The sequence below is a fragment of the Amphichorda felina genome (assembly GCF_050947745.1).
Source record: "Amphichorda felina strain 45539 chromosome Unknown scaffold_2, whole genome shotgun sequence".
Classification (NCBI taxonomy): domain Eukaryota; kingdom Fungi; phylum Ascomycota; class Sordariomycetes; order Hypocreales; family Bionectriaceae; genus Amphichorda; species Amphichorda felina.
The window spans coordinates 3,409,287-3,435,224 of record NW_028145048.1 but is presented as its reverse complement, the minus strand read 5'-3'; the positions used below and the strand labels follow the sequence as shown (position 1 = coordinate 3,435,224).

The window sequence follows — 25,938 nt, the reverse complement described above, 5'->3', positions numbered from 1 at the left end:
TTTGAATTGGCTGGCGGGGGTGGCCGCCATCGCAGGCCGCATATATATGCAGGAAGAAGGGGGCGTTGACAAGTCGGTGGCAAGGGGATTGAGGGGTACCCGGTATCTGTGATGGACTTGTCATCTTCAACTCGAGAATTTCGCCAGAGCGTTTCCATTTAGGAAACATGGTCAAGTGGCGAGTAGTCTATCTCACACCTAGCCCATATCCCTTCGTAAAGGGTGGGTTGTTGAGGCTCCTCGAAGGGATTCCAACTCTCGACAGAATACAGACGACAGAAACCCGAAGTGGAAGCGAGGTGTGACGGATCCTCTGTGGTTGTCCAGAAGCGGGTTTAATTCCCCTCACACATTGTGTGATCACTACGGGAATGGATGATGCCGCCAGTGAGCATGAGGGCGTGTGCTTGCTTCTGTCGCCCGCTGAGCTCCACGACTAACTACCACCGTCGGCTACAGGACGTCATCAACAAGTTACGAATACGGAAGACCTTTCAAGGCCCTTGCAGGTCTAAGACATCGATGCGGGGCCGCCGCTACTGCCCGTGATTGTTCGCAGTCACTAAAGTTGCCGTTGGTTGGTCACATGTGTTCGTCGGACGTCGGTAACATGTTCTGTTGGTGTCTTGGAAGGAATGCTATCCCCTGGCAGTGACTGGCCACTTTTACTCGTACGCTGTTGGCGTAGCTAATGGGAAGATATCTGGCTCCCGTGACTCAAAGCACAACAGCTGGAGGATGATAGAATTGATACCATTCTAGCAGCGTTTTATTTCAGAAGAAGCTGTGAATTGCGATGGTCAATGGTGGTATTCAGATTCAGGATGGGGATCAAAACATGGATGAGAGCTGTAGGACAATCGTGTGCCTGGCTGCCCTAACAGAAGCTCAGGGCGGTGGCACGTGCGCCAAGCCGATCAGATCGGCGCCAAATATTATCGCCGACGTCAATCAACTTTTTGACGCAACAATCACAATCTTCCAGCCTTCCAACCTTCCAACTTTCCCACCTTCTTTGTGATATGTTCATGATGTTTGATGCCCTAAAATCTCTCGTTGAAACTCATCAATAACCCAGGCCAACCGTGGAAGAGACTTGTCCCCGTCTTTAAACCGTTGGAACCATTGGTTTAACCGCTAAAGTTAGCATGACTAGCTGCCTCATCTGCGGCCTCCAGCTCTACCAGTTCGCCGCTAACGACGAATCCCTCCCATGGCGCAAGGAACTCTCTCGCAGGACCGAGTGGTGGGCGGAAGTGCGTCTGCTCTGCGACCCTGACGATGAAGTCGGCACCCTCTGCCCGTCCCTGGCCTATACCAAGCTCGATGAACAATGCACCATCACCCTTCGTGTGGCGCGCACTGATGATTTCCGCCATCGATCTGAGGCTTCTGACATTGAAATTCACCCTGCTGAGTACCGGGATAGTGGCAGGTACGCCGTCCTAAACCCTGATGGTACCGTTAAAGGCGTCGTGTTTCTCAACCGGAGACGCAATGAGAGTCGCCATACCTTCGATAACAGGCACTATATACCTGTACATGACGTATGTCTGAAGATGGCTGAGAAGTTGTCCGAGACGTCGCCGAAAAACACGCGTGCGTTCATCAAGGACACGAGAGGCCTTTGCATCGCCCTGACATGGAGGTTTGCCTTGGGCCTCAAGTGCCACGGTCCACGCAGGGAATACCCACCAAACTACGTCGTCGGGAGATCTCATTTTCATCTAAAATGGAACGAGTGGCGAGCTCGTTGGAATGGGCACTCTCCTTTTGAACCAGTGCACGCGTTGCCTGGCACTTCAGAGAGTCCTAATGATAACATCCCGGATGTGAGTAGCGCTCTTTCGGCCAGGTCCGGGAGAAGTCCTGACGTGATTCAGCTATGGGGTACAAATCCACTCGAGATCGAAGATTTAACCAACGCCATACTTCTGAGTCTACAAGAGACTCCTCGCCAAAGGCCCACTAACTTGGAGAGGCGCCTCTTCAGCCTTCCTCCGGAGATTATTGACATGATACTCGGCACAGTCAACTTCCGAGATCTTCCCCGCGTTACAACTGGCTTCCTCTCGCAGAAGGTTTGGCTAGATAAGCTCAAGTCGGGGTGCCTACCGTGGCTGTGGGACCTCGATTATGAGCTCATTGGCGCCAAAGCAAGAGAGCCCTGCCCGGGCGGCGAAGAATATGAGTGGAACTGGGAGCTTCTAGTTCGACAGCTGAGCCGGGGAGTTGATTTCGGTATTCGCACTGATGTGCCAACGGGTACTAACCCGTTAGAGCCGATCAAGAAGAAGGGTGAGGTTGTCCGGTCAGACGCCACATTCTGGGAGACCACCGGCTACCACAACGACTTGCAGTACGTGCCGCCAGGTCTTCTGAACCGGCGCCGCATCTGGCAACTGCTGGAAGAGCTCTTCGTAGGCGATTTCATCCCCCAAAGTGCATCGTCTGACCAGGGACCCAAATGGGTCATCAAAGACTACATCGCGCTGCCCTGGTCCAAGTCTGGGGAAGTGCTACGTTCACCCAAATGGATACCATCCTTTGACCTCAAGCCATACGTTCGCCGCATTGATGGTAAAACCTACATAATTCGCGGTATGATCCGACCCATGCAGTACTGGCAGGATCCGGGAGGCTTCTGGAAGGAGCATTTCAAACATCTCTCCACCGATTATGACGGTGGTGCCAACAGCAGGATGCGGCCGCCCGATGGAGCACCCGCAAAGGATGTCCAAAAGGTGCTTAGGAGACTCCGGTATCCTGTGTGATTTGGGCGGACTGGTGGATGTACTCGGACACGAAACCGGCGTCGCCTCCAAATCTCCTTCCCGTTCAGCCCCCGGTGCTTTCCCATGGATCCGAAAACGCCCCTAGGCGGCTGTCCCACCACCAGGGAGCCATAGCTATGGGAGGATTTCTCTGCACGGGCTAATCACCTCAGCCTTGGATTCCGACTTGGAAAGAAGAGATTATCTGACAGATGCGGGCTAGCCAGGTGGGACTATATGGGTTGTTTCGACCTTGATACTCTCACCCTCATCTGCCCGTATTCTTTTTTTCCATGGCCTTTGCTGCGACTCTAGGGGGCGTTTGATGAGCGTCGCCAGGTGAGGTCCTGGTCTCTAGGGCTCCGAGCGTGCCGTAGATTCATTTCAAGGGGGTTTTGGGGCAGAAAGCTTTTAGGGATAAAGAAGGAGCGGGGCTCCATTATTCAACATCGACCATTATCGCGAACGTTGGCGACCTGTAGCACCAACTTCGAACCCCGGTGACTAGCGCTCCAGAGTCAGGTATCCAGACTACTACAGATACTGTCTTGGGCGCCACGACATTGCTCTAGCCAGCCGACTTGTAGCTGCGTGGCCATCCTTGAAACATTCGCGACGCGTCTTTAGGGTTTCGGCAGTGATATTGAATGGCCATGACTACTTTTCTTTTACGTTTACATGCCAAAATTCCCAAGAACTAGGTGTGAATTTCCCTTTGCCAACATGTAGCAGCTCTGCCCATGTTGATTACTTCATGACTTCGTTCCTTTTTTTCCCTTCCTTTTCCTGCTGTTGGTCATATGTAATCCTCGTTCACATCGCTTTCTAGTTTTTTCTACATTCTCATCTCATAGCTTCCTGGAAATCGCCTTGTCAAGAATGGGACGCCTCTAGTTGTGACATCCGTCACTCCTGAGAAGTAGACCGTCACGCCGAACGACTGCTCGGGCGGCCCGATAAATTGCAAGGCATTGCCAGTATAATCCCAAGATAAGATTGGCCTTATGGGTATCAACCGCAATGTCAACGAAGAGGCTTGAGGTTAGGAACCTTCGGCCGGCGTCGTCATCGGCGCTCGTCACGAGGTCAACCCCAAGGGCAACTTTAAACATCCCCCCAACCCGTTAAAAATTTCTGGTAGGGGAAACAGTGATATGAGAAGGTTAATTATAAATCCCTTACTTCTCTTACTTCTCTTATAATACTAGGTCTATCGTTTTGTAGTGTGTTATCTATTATTTGTATAGCCCCTGGCGCTTTCTTTTATGTTAATAGTAAGAAATAGGTCCTGGTTAGCAATTACCTCCTGCATACAGCACTCAGGGGAGGGGCTCTAGAAGGAGCAGTGAAAGTAGTACATGACCCAGTTGAGGATAGGCACGTAATTAACGTCTTTGCCTGATGATAGGATGTGTCGTTCTGGGGTACTTGTCTCCAGGGATCCAAGGCCCTTATTGATGGGAATCAGATGTACCGGAATTCTGGAGCCTGCTCTGGAGTTATCCAGACGGCTATGAGACATGCAGGGCCTGGTCGGCTTCAACGCCTACATGGCCTCGGCGTCCATGTACGAGGTGCACAATTTCATGGACCTCAACCACGCCAAGAACACATACTTCATCCAGCAGGTCGGCATGGCTGCCGTGTTCTTTGGCGTTGCCAATGACGATGTCAAAGCCGTAGGCAAGTCTCTCATCACGTTCTTCAACGTCCTCTACGCGCCGCCCGCTATCGTCATTCCCGTCCAGGGCGAGCAGCTGCAGTTCATTTACATTGATGAGGAGTCGTGCCCGCTGTCTGATGATGCCATATGCTCGGCCTACTACGGGGAGCAGGACAGCATACCTACCAATGCCACCATGACCTCCAGACTGGCATGTCTGAGCCACGGGGACCATAGAGTCCGGCTCTGTCCCGACGGGAAGTGCTGCTGTTAACAGCCCTAGGCTTACCGCTATCGATTTTGGTATCGCTGCCTTTGCTCTGTGCGAGATTTCGCAGTAGTAGAAGTAGACAAGGGCCAGCTCATTCGACACATTGATGGTTTCAATGTATAATATGATATATAGTAACCTGGGGGGACTGAAACGAATATTAATTACAAAAGTTTTTCCGTAATGACGGCAGGATGCTTGTCTCCAATACCAATTGCGTTCTTTCGCACGGGTATGTAGTGATTGATAGGTGTATGCTCTAGAAAGATTCAAACAAACAATAAATTGTTTCTAGGGGCGAGTCGTGATGTCAAATCAATTCGATTTTGGTGGCAACCTAGGTACCATGAACTATGCTACCACAGCCGTCATGACAATCGTCCTGAAGGCACTCACGTATGGTCCCCAAATTTGCGCCGTGAAATTTCACCTTTGAAACATTGGGTATTCTTCGCATCCGGCTTGTTCCTTTGACCCAAAACTACCGCGTACCAAACGGCCAACCGTGGCGGCCCGTGATTTCCCAAACCAAGAGTAGTAATAGAACAAGGTGATAGCGCCCTTACAAGGCTTTTGCAAGTAGTACAAAAATGACATAACAAGTATCGAGTCCCTTTGTAAGGTAGGGGCTAATCGACTGTGTGGCCACGATCTTTGCGTGACCCTACCAAGCCGTCGGAGGAACCGTAGTAATCGTTCGTGCAGATGAGGTGTCGTCCTCTCACGCACCACCACTGCTGTGACGCGCCCGCTTGCGCCCACTGCCCGTGGCAGGGTGCATCTTCTCGTTTCGTTGCCGCTTGAGCTTGTCGTCCAGCACTCGGGCTATCCACATTTAGCAACACATACCAGACCGGCCTCCCCACCACCAGGGGGCGGGGCAACTTACTGAGAACGTCGTATCCAAACTGGGGGTATTCCAAGCACAGCTTCTTGAACTCGTCCTCAACCTCGGAGCGCAGGGTGTGCGACCGCGTGGCCCAGAAGCTGGCAATCGGGGCGCGCACCTTGGTGTCGTCCTGGCTGGTGTAGGCGTAGACGTAGCGCGTGTAGGCAATCTCGCCGCGGGCCGTCGAGTTGACGCAGTGGATCTTGGAGCTGGCCAGGCGCTTCAGGTCCGAGACGCCAAACTTCTCGGCCAGCGTGTAGACGCGCGCGTGCTTGAGGAGCTGGTCGCCCGTGTCGTCAACGCTGGGGGCCGTCGGGTCGTTCTCGAGGACGCGCTGGCCGGGGAGCTTCCGCGGGAAGTACTCGCCCGTGTAGAGGAACTCGAGGAAGGATCCGACGGCGTCGATGTTCTCGTCGGGGAGGTCGATTTGGCGGGGCTGTTTTGCTTGCTGTCAGTCGCGCGTCCCGGCCACAGTCTAGAGCTACCGGCAATGGGAGGCACTCACGCTGCCGTCGTCGACGAAGCACTGGCACACCTCGGCAAAGTACGGGCTCCTTGACAGCAGACCCTGATGCGCATTTAGGAGAGCGGGCGCATCTGGTGGCCCAATGGACAGGCTGATGATGGGACTTGTAAGGTAGTCGAGAAACGTCGTCCTCGCGTTCGTAGGCTCCTCCTCGGTAGCGGGCATCTCGCTGCCCTCTAGATTAGTCTCGCCCTCTGCGCCCTCAGCTCCTTCGGCGCGACCCTCGGTCATGTCGACATCGCCTCCGGGGTCGGCAGGCGACTCCTCCGGGACATTGTCCTCGATTTCCTGGGGCATGGTGGGATCGCGTGCGAGCAGCCTGTGAGCAATGGGGTATTAAACTACAGAAATGGCTATCACGCGGGATTACAACCACAGAAATGGACAAATTCACAAGCCTCCGGGCGCAAGAACGGCCAGCGCAGTCCCTTAATGCTAAATTCCTGGCGAAGCTGGGAGCTTGGTCACGTATCGCAGCTATCACAGCTAATTTCCAGGACGGTCACGTGCTTCGAAGCTCCAGATCAGGCACAGTTGCCAGGTTACAGCCACCAGATGCTGCGTACGCGCACGACCTCCCTTTCTTACCCTACAGCGCCATATTAATGCATCAACCAAATCAGAAGGCAGCAACCAGCACCCTCATTGCGTCAAAAGATTTCACCTTAACAGCTGGAGAATAATTACTTATACTTCAATTCACCATGATAGGTGTTCGGATTTTACACACTATGATCTCCTGAGTCTGTGATGCGGTTAATTCTATTTGCGATGTGTAGCCACTACCGGCGTTTCTAGGTTAATTGGCCCGTCCTCCTACAGTGTCAGTATTTACACTGAGGAAGGGAGAGCATCCATCTCGTACCTTCCGCGGCTAGGAAAAACATGCGATTACTACGAATACCTTTAGTACTTAGGTAGTAGAGCCGGCACCTCCTACACACTGCTGGGCTTCCCTCCTTCTCGTACGAATACAGATGCCCCAGCCATGCTTGCCTTACGGTAAATCGCTACGTTACCTTCTTCCTCTCACAGCATGCAGTACTACCTTACTAAGTACCCCTCGAGCTTCAACAAGTGAGTCGCAAGTTGTCTCGCCTTGAGAGAATTCAGAGAAGCAATGACACAGCATGCAGTCTTGACGGCAGCTTGGTCCTTACCAAGAAACCTGGTGTCAAGCTCGGTCTGGGTATTGCTCCATACCCGCTTCATGGCGAGCTGCTGGCGGCAACTATGGATGCCGTTGTGCTGATAACAGAAGCAAATTCTAGGGCCTTTGCCATGCGGTGTCTCACCCTCTCACAACGGGTCCAACCCGTTGTCGGTGGTGTGGGCATATGAGGGTCGGACAGCATCCGTTGCGACTTGCTTGTTGGCTATGATGGGTCATATCTATACAATAGGCGGTAAGGATAATCCATGAGGGATTCGAAAACCCAAGTCTCAACTGCAAACCGTTGAAACTCGTGGACTCATGGGTCGAGGGGTCAACATCGTGGTTCGGCTGGTCCCCAACCGTGCCCTACCTTGGGGTAGGTATGAAGTACGATTGTGCAACTTCGTATTGGCCAATGGATGTCCCTATATTGTCGATTTCAGCAAATCCATATGACCAAGGGTAATGCTCTATGACCGTCTCCAGCTCTCGGGCGCAACATAAAGGTCTGGACTGGCCTGTTGACGCGGTCGTCATGGGAAGTTGTTGATGGCCGACTTGATGGCTGCTGGGCATCATGGCTGCGGCAGGCTCTTCAAAGTTCGGGGTCGAGTCAATGTCTGAGAAGTTGCTTTTGGCACTTTACCCCTGCATGCGAATATCAAGGAAAGCCTCGGCCTGGCCTTGGCCAGAGGGGTCTGAGAAGACAACAGGAAACGCTGGTTCGCGCCTCGCTTTTCGATAGTTTGAGAATCAGCGTCTCGCCTAAGACAAGGGTCTGTCATCTTCGACTTCTGATGAGGAATAGAAACCAGAGGTTAAAGGAGCTGAAAGATGGGAGAAGGGGGGAACTGACTGGCAGAGCTCACTTCTCACTTGTTCGCCATAATGCGCCTGTGGCTGAGCGACAAAGCAAAAAACAACAACAAAAAGCACGCAAACCGCCACTATGGGCTCAATACTAATGGCGCAGGCGGCATAATACTCTCCAGGGCGGTTTGTTCGGCCTCGAATGTTTGCTGCTTCTTCATGGATCGAGGGAGGCACCCCCACCGAGCTGGTATTCGCACCCTGGTGCCCTTGTGAAAGCTGACGAAAGGTTGCCAGCCATCCAAGACTGGGCAGACTGGGGTCATCATTGACGTCTAATCGGCCTAGATACCGACGGATCATGGCGAGGGAATCTTGGAGCATTAGACCGACCGTCACTTCTCATTGTGATGGACCGATGGTGCAGGAGGGCCCTGATTGTGAAGTTGCTTGGCTCGTAATACGGAAATCACACGCGCGCCCGCCGCTCATTTGAACCCTCGCTGCGCCAAGAGCCGGCAAAAGAAAACTGAAGAAGGGTATGACCACTTTGCTCCTGCCTGGTTGCATGGCGTTGCATTGGCAACTTGGACTTGGGCGCCACTCCCTTGGTTCTGGGGCATCAGTCCCTTGGTTCTCATGCATCTGATGACCTGATTGCTGGATCAGCTTAGTGAGTCGTCACTTATCACTATCCGTGCGAGTGCCTTATGGCAAGCCACGCGAGCAACCCATGTGGTGGATCACGCAGGACAAGGGCCAGCTACTTATATTACGCACATTACATCGTATCTATCAACTCGAGCCTGGCAATGCTTCGTACAAGCTGCGCACAACGGAGTCTAAACAGCTCTGGGCCTCCGGGATTCGGCGTTGCGAAGTGGAAAGCTTGTGAAGAATTCGACCGCTTCATTTCATCCTCGCGCGCGATGGAGAGGACTTACCCCATGCTCGTGGTCCATGGAGATTTGAGACTGCCCAAAAGAGACTGGCCGCTTGTCACTTGTCACTTGTCAATGGCGACTGCCGGGCTGCCAAGGTGCCTTTTTTTGCCGAAGCCCACGAAGGCTGGAGCCGGTGGACGCTGGCTCTAACTTGTGGTCCGAAAAGCATCGGCTCTTGGGCGCCCCGCGCGCCACCGCACTGACCGGGACACCGTCCCAAGACTCTGCTGAACGACCAGGGATGCGGATGAGGATCGACAGGTCTACTCCGGATTGGGGCAGCCCATGAACGCCTCAGCCAGACAGGGGTATCCGGAAGCTCCCGCCCAGAATATCCTCGTATCACTCGAAAGCTGCTCCAAAGTTCAAACAGAGTTGTGCATGGTGCTCTGCATTCGTCTGATACTATGTCTACGAGTAGTTCTCCCTCCAGCCCTAGCCAGGCCGTTTTGCAGAAGTCGCCCGGCCTAGGCTTATGCAGCTCCGGTTGTCGAAACACAACGGTCGCGGCGTCTTCTTCTTGTTTCTTTTGCTCTCCGGGTTCGACCCCGTGGCTGGTTGTTGTCGGCGACTGCTTCTGGGCGTGCTCAGGCCGTCCACCTGTGTGAGACACCCTCAGTATGAGTACCCGTAATAAGGGATGTAGCAGACTTGGGAGGCGAGGGGGCTGTGATGATTTCACCATCGCCGACAGCTGATGAAGGAGAAGGGCATTTTTGCTATTAGTGGGAGCTTGGCAGCGCGTCACTGTCCTACCTACCCCAGTTTCTGTCCCGTCGAGTCGCCGACGCCGATCTGGACGGTCACCGGTGACCTTCGGTCACGGAATCCTCACTGCCCGTGATCTACGGATACTACGCTGGGATGCGTTTGCGAGGGCCAGGAATTTCCGAGGATCCAGGCCCCAGGTCTGCCAGGGCTCTAGGTTGGGGCTTTTGATGGTGACGCTACTTTCGTCGGCGCTGCGAGCATTGCAATGGGGCAGACGTTGATGCATTTGGGAGATCATGAGATGCGTTGGGGTCCCTGGTGCCCCCATCCTCCGCCCCTGTACTCGGGGGTCAGCAGTTGAAAGCTGAGCGATCAACAAACCCCTCCCAGTAACCTGATCGCTCTGCTGTATGTAATAGTAGTAATCTGAGCAATCACCGAAGATGGCTCTCCGGGCCTCCGTTGCCTTCGCCAAGAGGAGGGCCAGATCGGGCTGGGGGGCTATGCTACAGGCCACGGCTATTGGGCGATCCACTCATGCAGGGCAGCAGGGTGATGTGGACTTCACTCAAGAGGACCCATCGCAAACCAGGAAGTTGCATAACGCAATTTGGAGAAAAGGGCATGCCCGAAAAAGTCCAAGATGAGGGAGTCAAAGGAAAGAACACAGCAGCGGGGAAGCAAGCTAGAGAAGTGCGCCACCATGCTCATTCTTCTGGCTCGATACGACGATGCCTGGGTGCGAAACGTACCATGTAACTACGGGGAACGGAAGGGCCGTCTTTTGCTTTTGTTCGTCCCGCTTGTGTCGGGTGTCCCCATACGTAGGCCATATGGGGCCGTTAGACTGTCTTACATGAGTACAGCAGTGACCAGTCCACCACAGCACCCTTGACTCGAGCTTCCAGGGAGCAAGCCCTGGACCACGGGGTCTTGGGAGGAATCTACCTACCTTAGGCTTGTGATCAGCCTGGGTAGGTCCATCCAGCGATCGAGCCTGTGACTATGTGACGCTGGCGGGTGATGAGGCGAAGCTCGCCCGTTAGTGCTGGTTGGATGTGACGGCGGAACGGCTCAGCAATGATTTTTTTTACAGCCTGGCTGCCAATGCTCGTACGAGTATGGAATGGTCACTGGCCAGGACGAAGCAGCGACGCGACAAGCAACGAGACTGGTAGTATAGTAGATGGGCCATTCAGGCGACAGTGCGGCCCTGCTACCAACAAGGGTGAGGCATCTGTACTCACATCCACAGCCAGCCAGCCCTCAGACGCCGGCTTGAAGACAGCTAGGACGAGTACTCGCACATGGCAACGGTTTCATCATCGGCACACAGGCTCTGCAAGCCACTGGTTTGCCGTTTCCACTTTGAGCTGGGGTGTCTTTGACCATTGACCAAGGAGGCAAGGTCTGCCATACTGGCGCATGGAGATCGACATGGATGATGGGCATGTACTCGCCCACAGACTCAGAGTCACCCACTCAGCCGTCACACCCCTGGAAACATGACAAGCTTGGCTCCAGGAGTCCAGCCTCCAAAGTTCCAGAGCCTGCAAGGCTCCAACCCACGATCGGCCCCCAGACACCCCGACCTCTCACAGCTCATCTGCTTGTCAGTCCTCGGCCTGACTCGTCCGAGTCCTCCTCTCCCCCGTCTCCCCCAAGGAACCACGACGTTGGCTGGAACTAAGTGGGACTCTATACGTACATGCATTGTCTCTGATAAAGCGTGGCATGCTGTGATATAAGGTATCCAGCTGCACCATTTCCGGACCCCTGGTTCCCTTCACTTCGTCTGTCACCTTAGGTCTTCAATACGCTCCTTACCTATCTTTTTTGCCCACTCTCTTGCTACCGTCCTCACCTCTTAGCCAACACACACTTCTTCCAAGCCCGAGCTCACTCTACGCCGGATAAATCGACAATCATGGGTGGGAGTCTCGAGGTCAGGGCGGACGACTCGTCTGGCCCTGCGATCGACGGCCTGGGTATCTTTTACTGCTGCTTTGCCGTCATATGGACTCTGGTCCTCGTTAGTGGCATGGTCTTCCTCTACAAGAGACGTGAAATGCCGATCCTCCGAATCCGTGGCCTGCCGCTGTCGTTTGGCGCCGTCGTTCTCCTCCATATGTACTGGTTGGCCGTGCAGTTCGGCTACCTCTACGGCAATTACATGTCGGCGGGCGTTGAGTTTTGGATCATGGGTATTTGGCTGCCCTTTGGCATTGCGCTCTTCCAGGCCTCCAACTCCCGATTCCTATACGTCGCCGAGATGCAGAAGCGATTTATCGGCACCGATCGTTTCGACTCTCACCGTCGCCCGAGCTCCAAGAAGAAGACTCTCATGGACAAGTACCGTACGCTTGACTACACAACTAAGATGCTGGCTGTTGTGTGTGCTGGAATGGCCTTCCAGGTAAGTCTCTCGCAGGTCAAGTGTCTCGGGCGAACTCATGTATCTAACCTCCAATCCACAGCTTTTCCTGACTCTGTTCATGTTCATTGTCTCGCGCAAGTTCCATCCTGAGTTCGGCATTCCTGGAACTGAAGTCCACGGCACCGAAGCCGAGAAGAAGGCAGCTGCCAGCAAGGGCTGGGAGTGGTGGCCTTCCGTGTTCTGGCAGTGCTTCTGGGCTTGGATTGTTGCCCCCTACATTCTGTGGCGTGCTCGTGGTCTCCATGATACTCTCGGCTGGAGGGTCCAGACTATTGGCTGCTGCCTTGCTGGGTAAGTCGACTGTATCAGATGAGATGGGGATATAACTGACCGTGTGTAGCCTTCACGCTACCCCCATGTGGCTTGTTGGCCTCTACGTCCCTGCCATGGCCGCCGTTAACCAATACTTTATCCCCCCTCAGTGGATTGCTATCTCTATTATGCTTCTCGAGATATTCACCATTTTCCTTCCTGTCTGGGAGGTGCTCAAGCACCAGTCCCTCCGCCAGGAGACTCTCGAATCGATCGCTCGGTGGGAGGCCCGTAACAGGGGTGGTGCCGGTGCCAACGGCGGCTCTATCGAGACTGGCAGCACCTACGTGTCATGGAAGAAGGCTCGCAAGTCCAAGGCCGGTTCCGTCTCCAGCTCTTCCAACAACTCGGTCCTGACCATGGATGCCCTCGAGCACACACTGGTCAAGAACCCCGAGCCCCTCCAGCAGTTCTCCGCGCTCAGGGATTTCTCCGGCGAGAACATTGCCTTCCTCCGCCGAGTCGCCGAGTGGAAGCTCAAGTTTTACGCCGGCAAGGGCTTTGAGCGGAACATGTCTGTTATCGAAGAGAAGGCCGGCGGGCCCCTGAGCCCTACCAGCCAGGTCGACGTTCGGGCCAGCTTCGAGGAAGGTCTGCGCATCTACATCGACTTCATCAGCTCCCGCGGCGCCGAGTTCCAGGTCAACCTGTCCTCGCCCGACTTCAAGAAGCTGGCTGGTGTCTTTGAGAACGCGGCCCGGATCCTGTACGGCGACGAGCACACACCCGACCCTGCCACGCCCTTTGAGACGGCCGACTGGCGCGCCGGCCCCAAGAGCACCTCGCAGACGGCCATTGCGCCCCCCGATACTCCTAGATCAGAAGAGACGGTCATGGAGAATATCCGGTACTGGGGCGAGATCCCAGAGGAGTTTGGCGAGAACATCTTCGATGACGCTGAGATGAGCATCAAGTATCTCGTCCTGACCAATACCTGGCCCAAGTACGTCAAGGCTCGGCGGTCGTTTGACTCTGCCGACAGCCTCGAGTCCGCCGGCTACTCGGCGTAATTGCACTTGACCTCTCCTACCAGCGATGACTGCACGCTGTACATTATACCCCTGCAGCGCTTCTATGTTTTCAATATTCTTATTGTAATTTCTGACACTCACTACACTAATGATCTCGTTACTTTTCTGGTCGGGGGCGGGGGCTTGATACAAGTCATGACTATCAGGTATCTGCCCGCCCCCAATTCACCAACGCTTGGATGCCGACGTCACTATGATTTGTATATCATCATGTTTATGGCAATTGGATTCTATGGAACCTGGAATGGGAGCAGTTCTCAACTTTCTGGGCCGGTTTTTCTCGTGGGGGGCGAGGGGGGATAGGGGCGCTTCAGATTTGGAGCTGGTCGGTACCGCTTATATAGGACACACTACATATATATATATATGAATGGCAACAAAAGCCATTTAGAGAGAAAGAAACAAAAACTTGGTGGTACAAACATTTTCGTGTCCATGATGCAAGGAATGCCGAGTGATGAGGGTTGGGGGACGATGAGACATCCACAAACGCCTTGGCAACAACACTGAGCACACTGATACAAACTGCACACACACGATATTCGATCTACGAGTAATAGTACTCACCCACTGACACACAGTGCGTCCTGGAATGAAGGCAATATTTTTAATTATATTCCAGCGTCGTCATATCTCCCACCTTTTATTCCTGGCGAGAAACGTGCTCTCACCCTTGGCGGCTCCACCGAGCGAAATGCTGAATGAATCTGTACAGCTTCGTCTCGTGCCGACGTCTAGTGCATGGATGTAGTACTCACCACCACGTTTGGGCCCGTTCGACCAGCCTGCCAGGTGGGTTCAAGTGGGCTACGAAGTACATTATTTCCACCAGATACTCGAGGGAAGACACGGAAAAGGGTGGGGTCCCCATTTGGGACAAAGAGGGTCATGGCACACGGGTGATGCCGTGATGGGAACTGTGGCGCAAGGTCCGAGCGAGCACGGCTCATATGGGAACGGGGCCAGCGAAGCGGGAAGGAAGGGCTTGCGTCTGACAGCTCACCAGCAGGGCAGGTTTGAAAGCTGCAGCTGATAAAAGGAAAACAGGGTAGCAGTCGTCGCGTCGTCTATCCGAACATGCTTGTGTGTCTGAAATGATATGAACGTCGCACTGGGGGAGGGGGCTCATGTCAGTAATGGTCTGTCGAACAGGTGGCACTCAGGCCAGGCTATTCAACGGACGGTGACCCTGGTTGAATAAAATCATTATCGCTCGGCCAAAACTGATATGAAAGGGGTGAATCTAGCCGAGCTGCTGGCATGGGGCCGGGACTGGGGGGCCTCATGAATACAATGCGCTTGCCACGACCGAGGACGATGGGGACGTGAGACACTCGATGGGTCGATAGATGAGTGGCATTACCAAGTTACCGGTGCTTCATCAACTGCAGCATGGTGATCACTTCACTTCTATGAGTACTCGTAGTACTGTGCCCCAGAGTCCTATTAGAGCCGATTAACTGACTCTTTCGGTCTCCCGTCGGTGAAAACACAAGAACTAGGAATCAAGATGTCCTTCATGCGTCCGGTCTATTAGATACTACGTGGGTCGGCCCTCCCAACTTTTGGTCTTGGTGGAGGGGGTTGTGGGAGAATGTTGCAGGACCTACTGTGGTCGCGGCCACGCCATCTACTAAATCTGGCTACGCGTCCATCCTGTTCTATGTATGATGCCAGCGGTGGCATTCCTCGTAAGGCATCCCCGTCGATTGGGATAGCCCACGACACCCATAGCCTCGGACTAACTCCTAGAGACTCATAGTATTGCTAGCTGAAGTCGATCGAAATTTGGTCGATACCCCTACCTAGTGACTAGGGCATTGGGATGAGTTACAAGAGGCTGCGTGCTAGTAGGAAACATGGGGAGAGGAGGAGAGAATGTGGAGTTGGCACTCTGAGCATATAAGCCATCTCTGGAATCGCTCATGGCCAGTGGTTTTGGGCACATCAAGAGTACGGACATTTTGGTCCCTGAACCTAGGTACTCACGATCATGTACACGATTCCTCCCTCCGACACGGCGCTCTCCAGCGCGGACCTGCACCTCATCCGGTATTTTGAGCAGGGCCCAGTTACTCACTGTCCGTTTACCACCGTCACTTCTGCCTTCTATCACCATGTCGCCTCATCACCAGACACTGTTGCTGTGCGTGACATGTCCGCGTCGGTACCTAGGGAGCTCAGCTATCATGAGCTGGCTAGCCGGGTGCAGAGCCTCGCGGCACAGTTACGAGAACTTGGCGTTGGGCCGGCCGAGGCGGCTATCGTTATTGCTAATGAGAAGATCACAAAGAAGATTGTTTACGGCTTGCGGACGCGCGGGATACCTGCCTATGGCGCCATCGGGGACAGCTGAGATAGATGTTGGCGCGTCAAATACATTACTCGTATTCTGCCACCTGATTTTTGACAGAAACGGCGTTTGCAATTATTCCCACCTGGTATTTAGTGGTTTGGCCACACTCTCCATAACTTGAATCATCATCTCTCGTGGTCGACCACCTCCGCCCCCCTTTCCCGTTCCCTCCTTTTCGCTGCATTCTCCTTCTCCTTCTTCTGCTGTTGAAAATGAGTATGAAGGGGAGGCCACCTGGGCCAGACTATCTAGACACATTCAAATTCAATCAGGGTCACTTTCCAACTGGGATGCAGCATCACCACCGCGTTGTTGGAAAAGTCCGCGTCAACAGCCCGATAGTCCGGTGGAAGCCAGAGGAAATTTGACCCTTCCCAGGACAGCCAGTCCTCATTTATAGATACCGAATCACCCGGGTTTTCTCGTACAGCATTCGCGCCAGAAGAGGTTTCTGAGCTGAGAGAGACCCAACCCTCGTCGGTTTTTAGATATCTACCATCGTCTGAGAATCTAAGTTCTCTTGTATGCAGACAATACCGACTGAGGTCTGTTGTGGCTTTGCGGCCCCCTGTCGCGGTGTCCCAGAGCCACAGCGATCCGTCGGTTGAAGCAGATGCAATCGTGTCTTTGTTTGGCGATATAGCTACAGCCACCACGGAGTCAGGGTGACCATGAAGGATCTGCTTGCGGCCACGCAGTTCGGTATCCCAGAGCTGCATCGTGCCGTCATCCAACGCCATCACAATGCAATCTTTCCCTGGGGAGAATGCGATGGCGCGAACAGCAGGGCCTTGGTAGTCGTCCAGTCTCCAAATGTACCGGTTCTTTACCGTGTCATAGAGGCGTATCCATGTATCCGAGGCCAATGCAAGCTGTTTGCCGTCGTGCGAGAAGCTGAAGGCAATAATGTGGCTGAATGTGCGACCCAGGTCCTTACACGCTGCAACTGAAGCAGCATCCCACACATATCCCATGCCAAAGGCAGCGATCCCCCATACAACATTCTCCTTGATTGATTCCACGGGATCTGGAATTAGATGCTGTCTATAGCCATCGACCACAGCCTTGCGTGCATTTGTTTCTATGTTATGGACCTCTAGTACCTGACGTTCGCGGAAGAAAACCACCAGCGATTCGTTGTCAGGGGAGAATGTGATGCTATCATCCAGGAATAGAAGTGAGAAGGTATGCTTGTGTGAACCCGTAGCTGTGTCCCAGATAGACACCGTGCAGCCGTAATATGCAATCGTGGCGAGAAGCGAGCCGTCCGGAGAAAACATAACGGCCTTGGCGTGATTGCATTTATCGAGCATCCGGTTGTTACTCCCAGTGACCATGTCCCGTAGTGACTCCCAGGTTGATGGGGAGGAGCCCACAGAGGTGTGCCATATGCCTGCTGTACCGTCGTCTGAAGCCGACGCAAGCAGATTGCTGTCCGAGAAAGCAACACCCCGGACTCTGGCGGTGTGGATTCCCAAGCTTTCACTGGCTCTGCCGCGGGATGTCATATCGAAGAGCTCTATCCTCGAGGACCAAGTCCTGGTTGCTGCCAAAAGCTTGCCATTGGGAGAGAAGGCCAGGCTTGACACCATACCATCACCTTCTCGAGCGTGGGAAAGAGTTTTGATACTACCTTTAGCAACATCCATAAGTGCAACTGAACTGTGCAAGCCCACACCGATGAACTCTCCATCGGGCGAAAAGGAAAGCTGGCCTATATCCAAGTACCCCACTGTGTGAGTTTGTTTACAGGTTCCTGTGGTGACATCCCAGAGTCGTATGCTGCGCCATGTTCTCTGACGAGAGGCTATAGCTAGCACCTGACTGTCTGGTGAAAATGCCATTGATAACACAGTCTCGTTGTCTTGATCCTCAAGTTTATGGTCAATTGCTCCTTTGACGGTATTCCAGAGGCTCACTGACCGTTCAGTAGCGATGGCAACAAACTCGTTACTCGGCGAAATAGCAAAGAATTTGCCATCAAGTTCTTTCTTTAAAGTTCCTGTTGCTGGGTGCCATAGGCATACTTTTCCCTCAGATGAAGCTGACACAAGGAGTTCACCATCCTGGGAGAAGGCGATATTATGGATATCCTGGGAATGGCCTTCTAGGGTGTACTTGCGAATGCCAGTGGCTGTATCCCAGATCCGAACCATCGTCCCAGAGCCGGTTGCAAGCAGTCGGCCGTCTGGAGAGAAGGAAATAGTTGAAACAACATCACTGTGGCCATCCAGTAAATGTATACATTTTCCAGTGACGGGGTTCCAGAGCCGTGCGGTCTTGTCGGTAGAGGCCGTCGCAAGGTGCTGCCCATCCGGAGAGAAGGCTACGGCAACGACTTGGCCGTCATGTTTCAGAGCTTGTATAAACGAGGACTCGTTGTCACCAGTTCCAAACACATTCTTGATGCCGGCTAGTCTTTGATCCCAAAACCGGTGCCTTATGTCGCTATTCGCTCCGCAGAAGACCAGCCCGGCGCCATATGTCTGTAAGGGGGACTTTTCTATGATGGATGTGAAGTTGTATAGAAACTTTTCTGCATCAATCAAGAACTCGATCAACTCGTGGGATTCATGTGGTGATTTCTAGGAATAGTTAGAACGTAAGGAACAAGAGATGGGGAACAATATACGTACCTGGACTGCACATAGAACTTGATGAATTACATGTACCCCAACTGGAATCTGCTCTAGGAGGCTCAGGCTTTCGATCCAGTAAAGAAAAGATTCTTTCAAAAACGTGAACAATGTCCCACTGTCAGAGAATTCAATGCTGTATTGGGAGTCCAGGATCTTGGCGTCACACAAGTGCTGATACCAAAACAGGCAGGAATAGCGAACCGGAACTAAAGGGTCGGGATCAGGAGGTGCCACATCCCCAATTAGTGTGCCTGGGCTTTGTATTTCGTAAACGTTTCTCCGCAATACATTTGACAAGCCCCGGAGCGACCGCGTGAACATGTGGAAATGGTCTGGGCCTACTTCTGCGGGGGAGAGGTTTACGGATGCATTCTGTGTTAGATACTCTTTGGCGGAATGATGTATGGGATAAACGTGATGGTCCCGAACAACGAGAAAGGACCCGCACAGACGTGCGAGACGTTTCAAGTCCTCGGTGTCCATGGTTTCCTCGAGACTAGCCAACATCTGCAGCTCAAGAAGGTGAAGTGGACGGTAGGCAATAGCAGTGGCCCAAAGGATGCGGAAGCATGACTGAGAGTGCTGCTCGAGAGTCGCAACCCGATCCACCATGGTCTTGTAGAGCTTCCCCACGCTGGACGGTGTCTCATCGATTGCACGCCTGACGTCGACGGCGAGCTTGAGCTTGCGTAGCTCTTCAAAGACGAGAGCCACCCATAGAAATGTGCCCCCGGCGTTCTCGTGAAGCTTCTCGTAGACTTGTTTTTGTAGTGCCTTATCATGCTGTATTAGCTTGAACTGGGAGACTTGGTACTCGATATAGGTGTCGACGGCTTGGGACACTAAGATGGGGTTGATGTCAAGACTGAGATTTGGGCCTTCGGCGCCAGTGGCCAGGATGTTCTCGATGGTGTCATCATGCCGACTTGATACAAGCCATTTGACTCGAGAATGCTCGGCGGACGTAGTTTTATTTATGAAGCCCAAGAGCTCCTCCACGCCAGTCTCGCACTCATCCAGTGCGTCGACAATCAGGTACACGGGCGGAAGCGCATCATCTTGCAGCATGCTTTGCAGGATCTTCGATATGGCCTCCCAACCATTGATGCCCTCGAAGTGCGACTTGCTTGCATACCCAAGCTTTTCCCGCACATGTGAAATCAAGGAAGGGTTCTGGCGGACGAGGAGATAGGCAAGACCGCAAAGCACTGCTGTTGCGTTCCTGGTCCACGAAAAACTGCCCTGGCAGAAGAAGAATGAAACGAGGCGCCCCTTTTCATGCGGACTGCTCAGGCTGTCGATTATTCCACAGAGAAGCATCGTCTTCCCTATGCCGGCCGGGCCGTTGATCCAAAGAAGTCGGCTCTGGTCGTCGCCGCGCCATTTTCCGAAGCTGGGGTTGTCAAGAATCCAGCGATACGAATCCTCCAAAAGGCCACCCTTGTCCTTCTCAATGCGTGTCTTGTCGTCGCTGGGATCAGACACTCGCAAGGTGGCCAAGAATTGTTTTTCTGTCTCGTCCATAAGATATGCGCCTTTGTTGTTACTTGTGGATCTTAGTTGGTTTTCAATATGAGTACGTGTATTGGCGGTCTAGTACCTGGTCCTTCGCTCCTGGAAGCCCTCAGATTGCTCGACCATTCCCTGGATTGTTTCCCAGACCGTATCGTAGTCGACGTCGGCGGCCCGAAATTTGACCAGATCCGAGTGATCGCGATCCATCGGATACAAGTAGTCATCCGTGTTCTCCCATGGACGGCAGTGGGTCGCCGAGCTCGCCGTGACGCGAAACTCGAAATCACCCGTCATGGACCAATTTCCCTGTGCGTCCTGTCACCCGTTTAGTACTATGGTATGTTGATGTGATCTGGAGGGCCACGTACCTTTTTCGCCTTTGGTGACTGTCGGGTCTCGTAAAAGGAATAGATCTCGGAGCTCCCCTTGAAGTTGAATGCTTCGAGGAAACTCTTATGCTGCTCTCTTAGATTGCGCGAGTTGAGGTTTCCTAGAGATTCAACGAAAAACCGGTTGGGCCCGTCTCCGACCATTGGTATGAGCGATGCGACGTCCAGCCCGTCGTTTGGGACCCCAAAGAATAGCGCTCCGTATACCAATGACAGAATGTTGTTTTTCTCCGATTTAGCACATTGGATGATTGCCTAGTCGGCAGAACCAAAGTTAACGACTCACGTGCTGGGCAAGGTCAAGACATGGGGGTGCCTACCTCTTTCACAACTAGACCGCCTAGACTGTGTGCAACAAAGATGATTGGTTTGGTCTACAGGTTTCCATGTCAGATACTTTGGCTTGGTCGTGGGGGATGGTGTGTAAATTAGACTCACCTGTAAATGTCGGAGTGTCCTTTCAAACGTCTGAGCTATATCACCTAGATTCTGGGCACTCTGGCTGCCAACTAGACCGGACGAGTAACCATATGTCATAATCCTTGCCGTGGGGATATCATGCGGCAGAGAATCAGAAAGCCACATGTGTGGTCCCCCCCTCTCTTTGAAAGATCCGTAAGCATGGCTGCCAAGCCCCGAGATGGCGATGATGCTACGACTCATAATTAGTGATTGGGCCAAGAAAACACCGCTGAGCGACTGACTCAAATGCATGATTTCCGGCTGGAGGGGAATACAGGACCGTTAAGCCTTGAAAATGGTCGTCCACAGTCCATGGTTGTCCTAGGTGGTTCCACGTCCATTCGTGCTTGGAGGTTAGGTTGGTTGGCAAAGTTCTCAAGCTGATGGTGGCGACCTGGCTCCGGCCACGAGAATCGGCGGATAGAGATTTTATGTACAAGTTAGGTTCGTCGCCATTGAGTTGGCTAGCAAGATACTGGTTCAGGGCGGATTCAACGTCCGATGTGGAGGCCCCGAGAGGAATCCCCCTGACACGAAACGTGCGGCCCGAAGAAGTAGTTGAAGGCTGAGAGGGAGTAGCGCTTGGGAGTGGGCTGGACTCGGACTCGGTGGGGTCAACCTGACTATTTTGCATGCCGGAAGTATTATCACTGGGGCTTCCCATTATCCTGTATCAGGTTGTGCATGAGGGAACGTAGTCGATGAGCACATGGATGGCGTTGGATGGGGATGATAGAGCTAGGTACTCCGTAGAAGCGGGGATTTTAAGAGTCGGCTCTGGGAGTGTTGAACCCGCAGTCCTGAAATAGTGCTGCTAGCCGCCTACGTTATACATAGTAAATTATTTGATGCTCCTGATCCGCGGGAGCCAATGGTTGCTCCATCCTTGGGGCCAGAGCTCAGCGCTTACCGAGTACGGATACAGCTGAGATTCTTGCGACATGCATGCGCCCTGAGCTGAGCTGAGCCAGGGTGTCTTTTGCTCAAGACCTGAAGACATCCAATAATTTTTGATTGTTCTTTTTTTTTTGGCGCTTACAGCCTACGGGTTTTCACACTAACATTGAAACCTGAAGCCTGCCCAGTTTTCTCCTCGATTGGCCTGCTACATACGAGTAGTATCTGTAAGATAGACTGTATCGTTAGCCCAGCAGGGCGCATTTCAACATGAACGGTCTCAACAAGACGAGCACCTCGGTAAGTCGAGTCCTCAATTAAGGCCTGTCGTCTCGACTAACGGTGAGCAGTCTTGTCCATTCTCCGTCCAGCCACTTCCGCAGCAGCAGAAGCAACCGCACCAGGACACCAGCTTGAGCAGCAACGCCAGCTCAGGAGGTCCCAAGCCTCACTCGGAGGGCCAGGACCCAGATGACCTTGCCCACCTCTTGCCAGCGTCATATCGCGACGATTCCAATCATGTCGCTTCTCCAGCCTGTCAAGTCGCAGACTGGCTGGAAAAGGAGCTTGACCTACAGAGGTTGAGCCGCGTCCAGGATTTGCTGTGGTTCGCCGGCCTGCCGCTGCCGCCTCGCCCGCTGCACCGCCAGTTGCTGCTTAATCGCGATCTTTTCATCGCCGAGCAGATGGACATGCATCTTGTATGGACAGAGGGCCGCATTTATATAAAGCCACTCCCTCGCTTCCTTCTGGAGCCGCGGTTCTGGTCCAAGCACCTATCTTGCCTGCCGAACTGCTGCTGCGCCGTCGCCCAGCGACGCGTCATCAGCAAGTGCCAGCAGAAAGGTCTACACGAGAGGGCCATCGGCTTCTTGTTTTCTTACACTGCACTCATTTCCCACGAGAGCGACTTCCACATTGCCGTCGAGAAGAAGCTGCTCCCACCGGGTGTAGAATGGCTGGACTGGAGGACCCTCGTGCACGAGCTGAACCTGGCCGAGATCCAGCGGCACGTTGACCCGCGCTTCTATCACGGCGAGCTCCGTCTGAGTCGGTTGAATAAGATATATAGCTTATGGATGACTCCTAGCTATGGCTACCTACCTCGCTGGGACCGGTACAATGCCTTCTTCCGCGACAACTTTTCCTGGCTCGCTGCCACCACCGTTTACATCGCCCTCGTCCTCACTGCCATGCAGGTTGGGCAGGGCACCGAACACCTCGCCAAAAGTGACGCTTTCGCCTCGGCTTCCTATGGCTTCACAGTCTTTTCCATCTTGGGGCCACTTATATGCGCAGCGTTGATATTTCTAGCCTTCGCCCTCATGTACGCTTACAACTGGGTCAAGTCACGTCAGTTTTACAGGACGGAGCTCCAAAGGATCAGCGAGCTATCCTCATCTGCAGGGCCATAACCCCTACCCCTTTAGTTACCCCATTGATTGTGGCAACTTGGAGCTATTTTTTTATGGTCTATGATTGCTGCGATTCTTAAGCCTTGTTACATGTATATAAGCCTTCTAGGCTCACAACTAGTGGAAAATACGGGATCCCGTCCGCTCTCCCAGAGTCAAGCCGCTAATAAGAGGTGGCTTGTCGTTTGCTGCCACCCACCCGTGCTCTCTCCCATTGGCCCGTCCTGTTTGCCGTCCTGTTTGCCGTCCTGTTTGCCGTCCTGTTTGCCGTCCTGTTTGCCGTCCTGTTTGCCGTCCTGTTTGCCGTCCTGTTTGCCGTCCTGTTTGCCGTCCTGTTTGCCGTCCTGTTTGCCGTCCTGTTTGCCGTCCTGTTTGCCGTCCTGTTTGCCGTCCTGTTTGCCGTCCTGTTTGCCGCCGTGGTACGATTCCGTCTCGGTGCCCGCCCTCCAGGGGCGGCTCTGATCCTGGCTTAGAGATCCATGGATGTTGGCTCGTCACTTTGTAAGCAATGATGAAAGCAGCACCTGGCTAGGGAGCTGCGGGGCTGCTTGGTGTTGCCTGCTTGGGTTGTCCATTGCCTCTCCTGGTATCCATCCCCTTTCCCCCAAAACACAAACGCATCTCACCCGCCTTGCCATCCACTTGCATCTTTTGCCCCTCCCTCACTGCGACGGTTGGGCGCATTCGAGGCCGCTTCTAGAACACTTTGCACCCCTCGTCACCTGCCCGACGGATCGGCGCCAGTTCGCAATGCCACCGTCAAGACGCTTTGAATCTAGAGACTCACGATTTCACGAGACTAGGGTGGCTCAATCCTTTGTGAGGAGGTCTTAGCTAAAGTAGAAGCGCGGTCGATCTAGTCAAGCAAAACAGCTTTACGCGAAGGCATTGGTCGGAGGGCAAAGCCTAGCTTCTAGATTTACTTCTCAAATAGGAAAAATAACTATACTATAATATAAAGGTAAGAGATAAATGCGCTAACCCTCCTTTTTTCCTATATCCTTCCTTAGTAATATAAGATATACTAAGAGGTAGATAGCTAGCTAGTTAGGTAGGGTGGCTCCTGGGAGGGCCCCCGAAGAGGCCCCCCGGCGAGGGGGGAAAGCTTGATTAACTATTTATATCGCATAATAATCCTAAAAGGTAGGCCTCGTAGCAAAAGGCAGGCCTTGTAGGTCTATCAGAATACGCCGCCGGAGGCGGAAAAGGCCGCCCGTAGGGCGCGCCGCAGGCCTATTGCGTGAGGAAGGAGTAGTAGGTTTGCCTCGATGGTCATCAGTGGTGCCCATCAGACTTGTAAGAGCTAGCAGAGAAGAAAGGGCTTATACCTAAGTAGATATTCATCAAAAGGGAAGCCACGACTATTGACATCCTTATGATCCTGCGGACGCTCTGGGGCCGCGCTCGTAATATCCCCTGTATAGAGTCCGGCCGTGTGGAATCCTACTTCATCATCCTAGCTAGTGTAATCGGTGAATTTCGCCGTAAGACCCTGATATCATTGCCGTAGGAGTAGGTTATCCTTGCCGCCGTCTACGACTCAACATAGTAGCGGAGCATGACGCTAGTCGCCACCATCACGATCTACTGAAACAAGCGGCATTAACACGTTACGCGCGATGCTTAAGATAAAACATGAGGCCTACAATGATTAGATGCGTAATACTATACTAGTATCGGAGATATAGAATATCTTTCTCTATCACGCTAGTTCCCTGTCGCCTCGTATACCTCTCGACCTTCTTCGTCTCACGGGCCTTGGTAGATTGCGCGTTTGCCATACTATTCGCCTCTTTGGCTGAGATTCTTAGGCGAGCCTTGCTCGAGGATATTTATTATATGCCTCTTACGTGGAGAAACGAGTTCTTTGATCATAAGCTTATCCCTATGAAGTACTCTAAATATAATAAGATATAGAATATGGTTACTCCGGCTACGGAATTTCGAGAGGACACCCCCCTCTATATGAGTCGAGAGGATCTAAATGGCTTCAACAGTCGTCGCAATATCTAGAACCTACGACACCAGTATAGGCGTATAGTAGTTACGGCGTCAAGCAAAGCCCCGGAAGCAAAGGGGATAGCTACTAAGACCAAATGGGTATTGGATTGGCCATGCGATCTCAAGGTTACTGAGCTATGCAAGGCGTATTTAGAGGATATATACAAGCTGCGCAACTGGGGACGGACTACTCTTGACATCCGTGATGCGCCCACGACCATTAGCCCCCGCAGATTTATTTACAGCAGCACTTTATAGACTTCCAGAAGTTCAAACGTCCTCACAAAAGTTATTCATTTCATCGACCCGAATGCGCAGCTAGTGGTATATTCCCGAATCTCGACCATACGGCTCACGGTACCTGGACAACCGGGATCTATATGATGTTATGCCCGAGGAGCTCGACACGAAGGGGATCATGGCTCTTTGGGGGCCACGCCCGTCCGCGGCTCAGGGACTTTGTCGAATCGCTTCTCGGGGATCTTCGTAGAGTATATCCCATGGGCTATCAACAATTTCATCATCACTTCCCTATCAAACCCTTGCCGGATAAGATCCTTCTGAGTCACTGAACCGTTCACTCTGGACCTGTCCGTAGTTCCCTTCCTCTTCTGACAGCACCTTGGTACCGCCAATACTTTCTTCCCAATATATTCCGCCGGATCCACCGTAAACGGAAGGTATGTGTTCGCATACTCTCCCTCGTCCTCGTCTAACTCGCAGATATTAATTTGCAAGAC

At 53.0% G+C, this 25,938-nt stretch overlaps 6 protein-coding genes across 6 annotated transcripts; 4 read left to right on the top strand and 2 right to left on the bottom strand.

Annotated features, from left to right (window-relative positions):
• Positions 1 to 1,148: 1,148 nt before the first annotated feature.
• Positions 1,149 to 2,774, top strand: ACO1O0_002620 (uncharacterized protein; the record flags this gene model as incomplete). Its single annotated transcript, XM_083192086.1, has 1 exon — positions 1,149 to 2,774. One exon carries the CDS (start codon positions 1,149 to 1,151, stop codon positions 2,772 to 2,774), a length of 1,626 nt encoding a protein of 541 aa, XP_083053300.1.
• A 1,520-nt stretch (positions 2,775 to 4,294) lies between these two features.
• ACO1O0_002619 (uncharacterized protein) lies at positions 4,295 to 4,778 on the top strand (the record flags this gene model as incomplete). Its single annotated transcript, XM_083192085.1, has 2 exons — positions 4,295 to 4,698; positions 4,721 to 4,778. The coding sequence occupies 2 exons, from the start codon at positions 4,295 to 4,297 to the stop codon at positions 4,776 to 4,778; spliced, it is 462 nt and encodes a 153-aa protein (XP_083053299.1).
• Positions 4,779 to 5,429: 651 nt separating this feature from the next.
• ACO1O0_002618 (BTB/POZ domain-containing protein) lies at positions 5,430 to 6,420 on the bottom strand (the record flags this gene model as incomplete). Its single annotated transcript, XM_083192084.1, has 3 exons — positions 5,430 to 5,533; positions 5,598 to 6,033; positions 6,103 to 6,420. 3 exons carry the CDS (start codon positions 6,418 to 6,420, stop codon positions 5,430 to 5,432), a joined length of 858 nt encoding a protein of 285 aa, XP_083053298.1.
• Positions 6,421 to 11,671: 5,251 nt separating this feature from the next.
• On the top strand, positions 11,672 to 13,503 carry ACO1O0_002617 (uncharacterized protein; the record flags this gene model as incomplete). The annotated part of the gene is made up of 3 exons (XM_083192083.1): positions 11,672 to 12,160; positions 12,222 to 12,472; positions 12,522 to 13,503. 3 exons carry the CDS (start codon positions 11,672 to 11,674, stop codon positions 13,501 to 13,503), a joined length of 1,722 nt encoding a protein of 573 aa, XP_083053297.1.
• Positions 13,504 to 18,857: 5,354 nt separating this feature from the next.
• ACO1O0_002616 (uncharacterized protein) lies at positions 18,858 to 20,567 on the bottom strand (the record flags this gene model as incomplete). The annotated part of the gene is made up of 4 exons (XM_083192082.1): positions 18,858 to 18,863; positions 18,949 to 20,065; positions 20,120 to 20,349; positions 20,403 to 20,567. 4 exons carry the CDS (start codon positions 20,565 to 20,567, stop codon positions 18,858 to 18,860), a joined length of 1,518 nt encoding a protein of 505 aa, XP_083053296.1.
• A 1,485-nt stretch (positions 20,568 to 22,052) lies between these two features.
• ACO1O0_002615 (uncharacterized protein) lies at positions 22,053 to 23,197 on the top strand (the record flags this gene model as incomplete). The annotated part of the gene is made up of 2 exons (XM_083192081.1): positions 22,053 to 22,082; positions 22,133 to 23,197. 2 exons carry the CDS (start codon positions 22,053 to 22,055, stop codon positions 23,195 to 23,197), a joined length of 1,095 nt encoding a protein of 364 aa, XP_083053295.1.
• Positions 23,198 to 25,938: the final 2,741 nt, after the last annotated feature.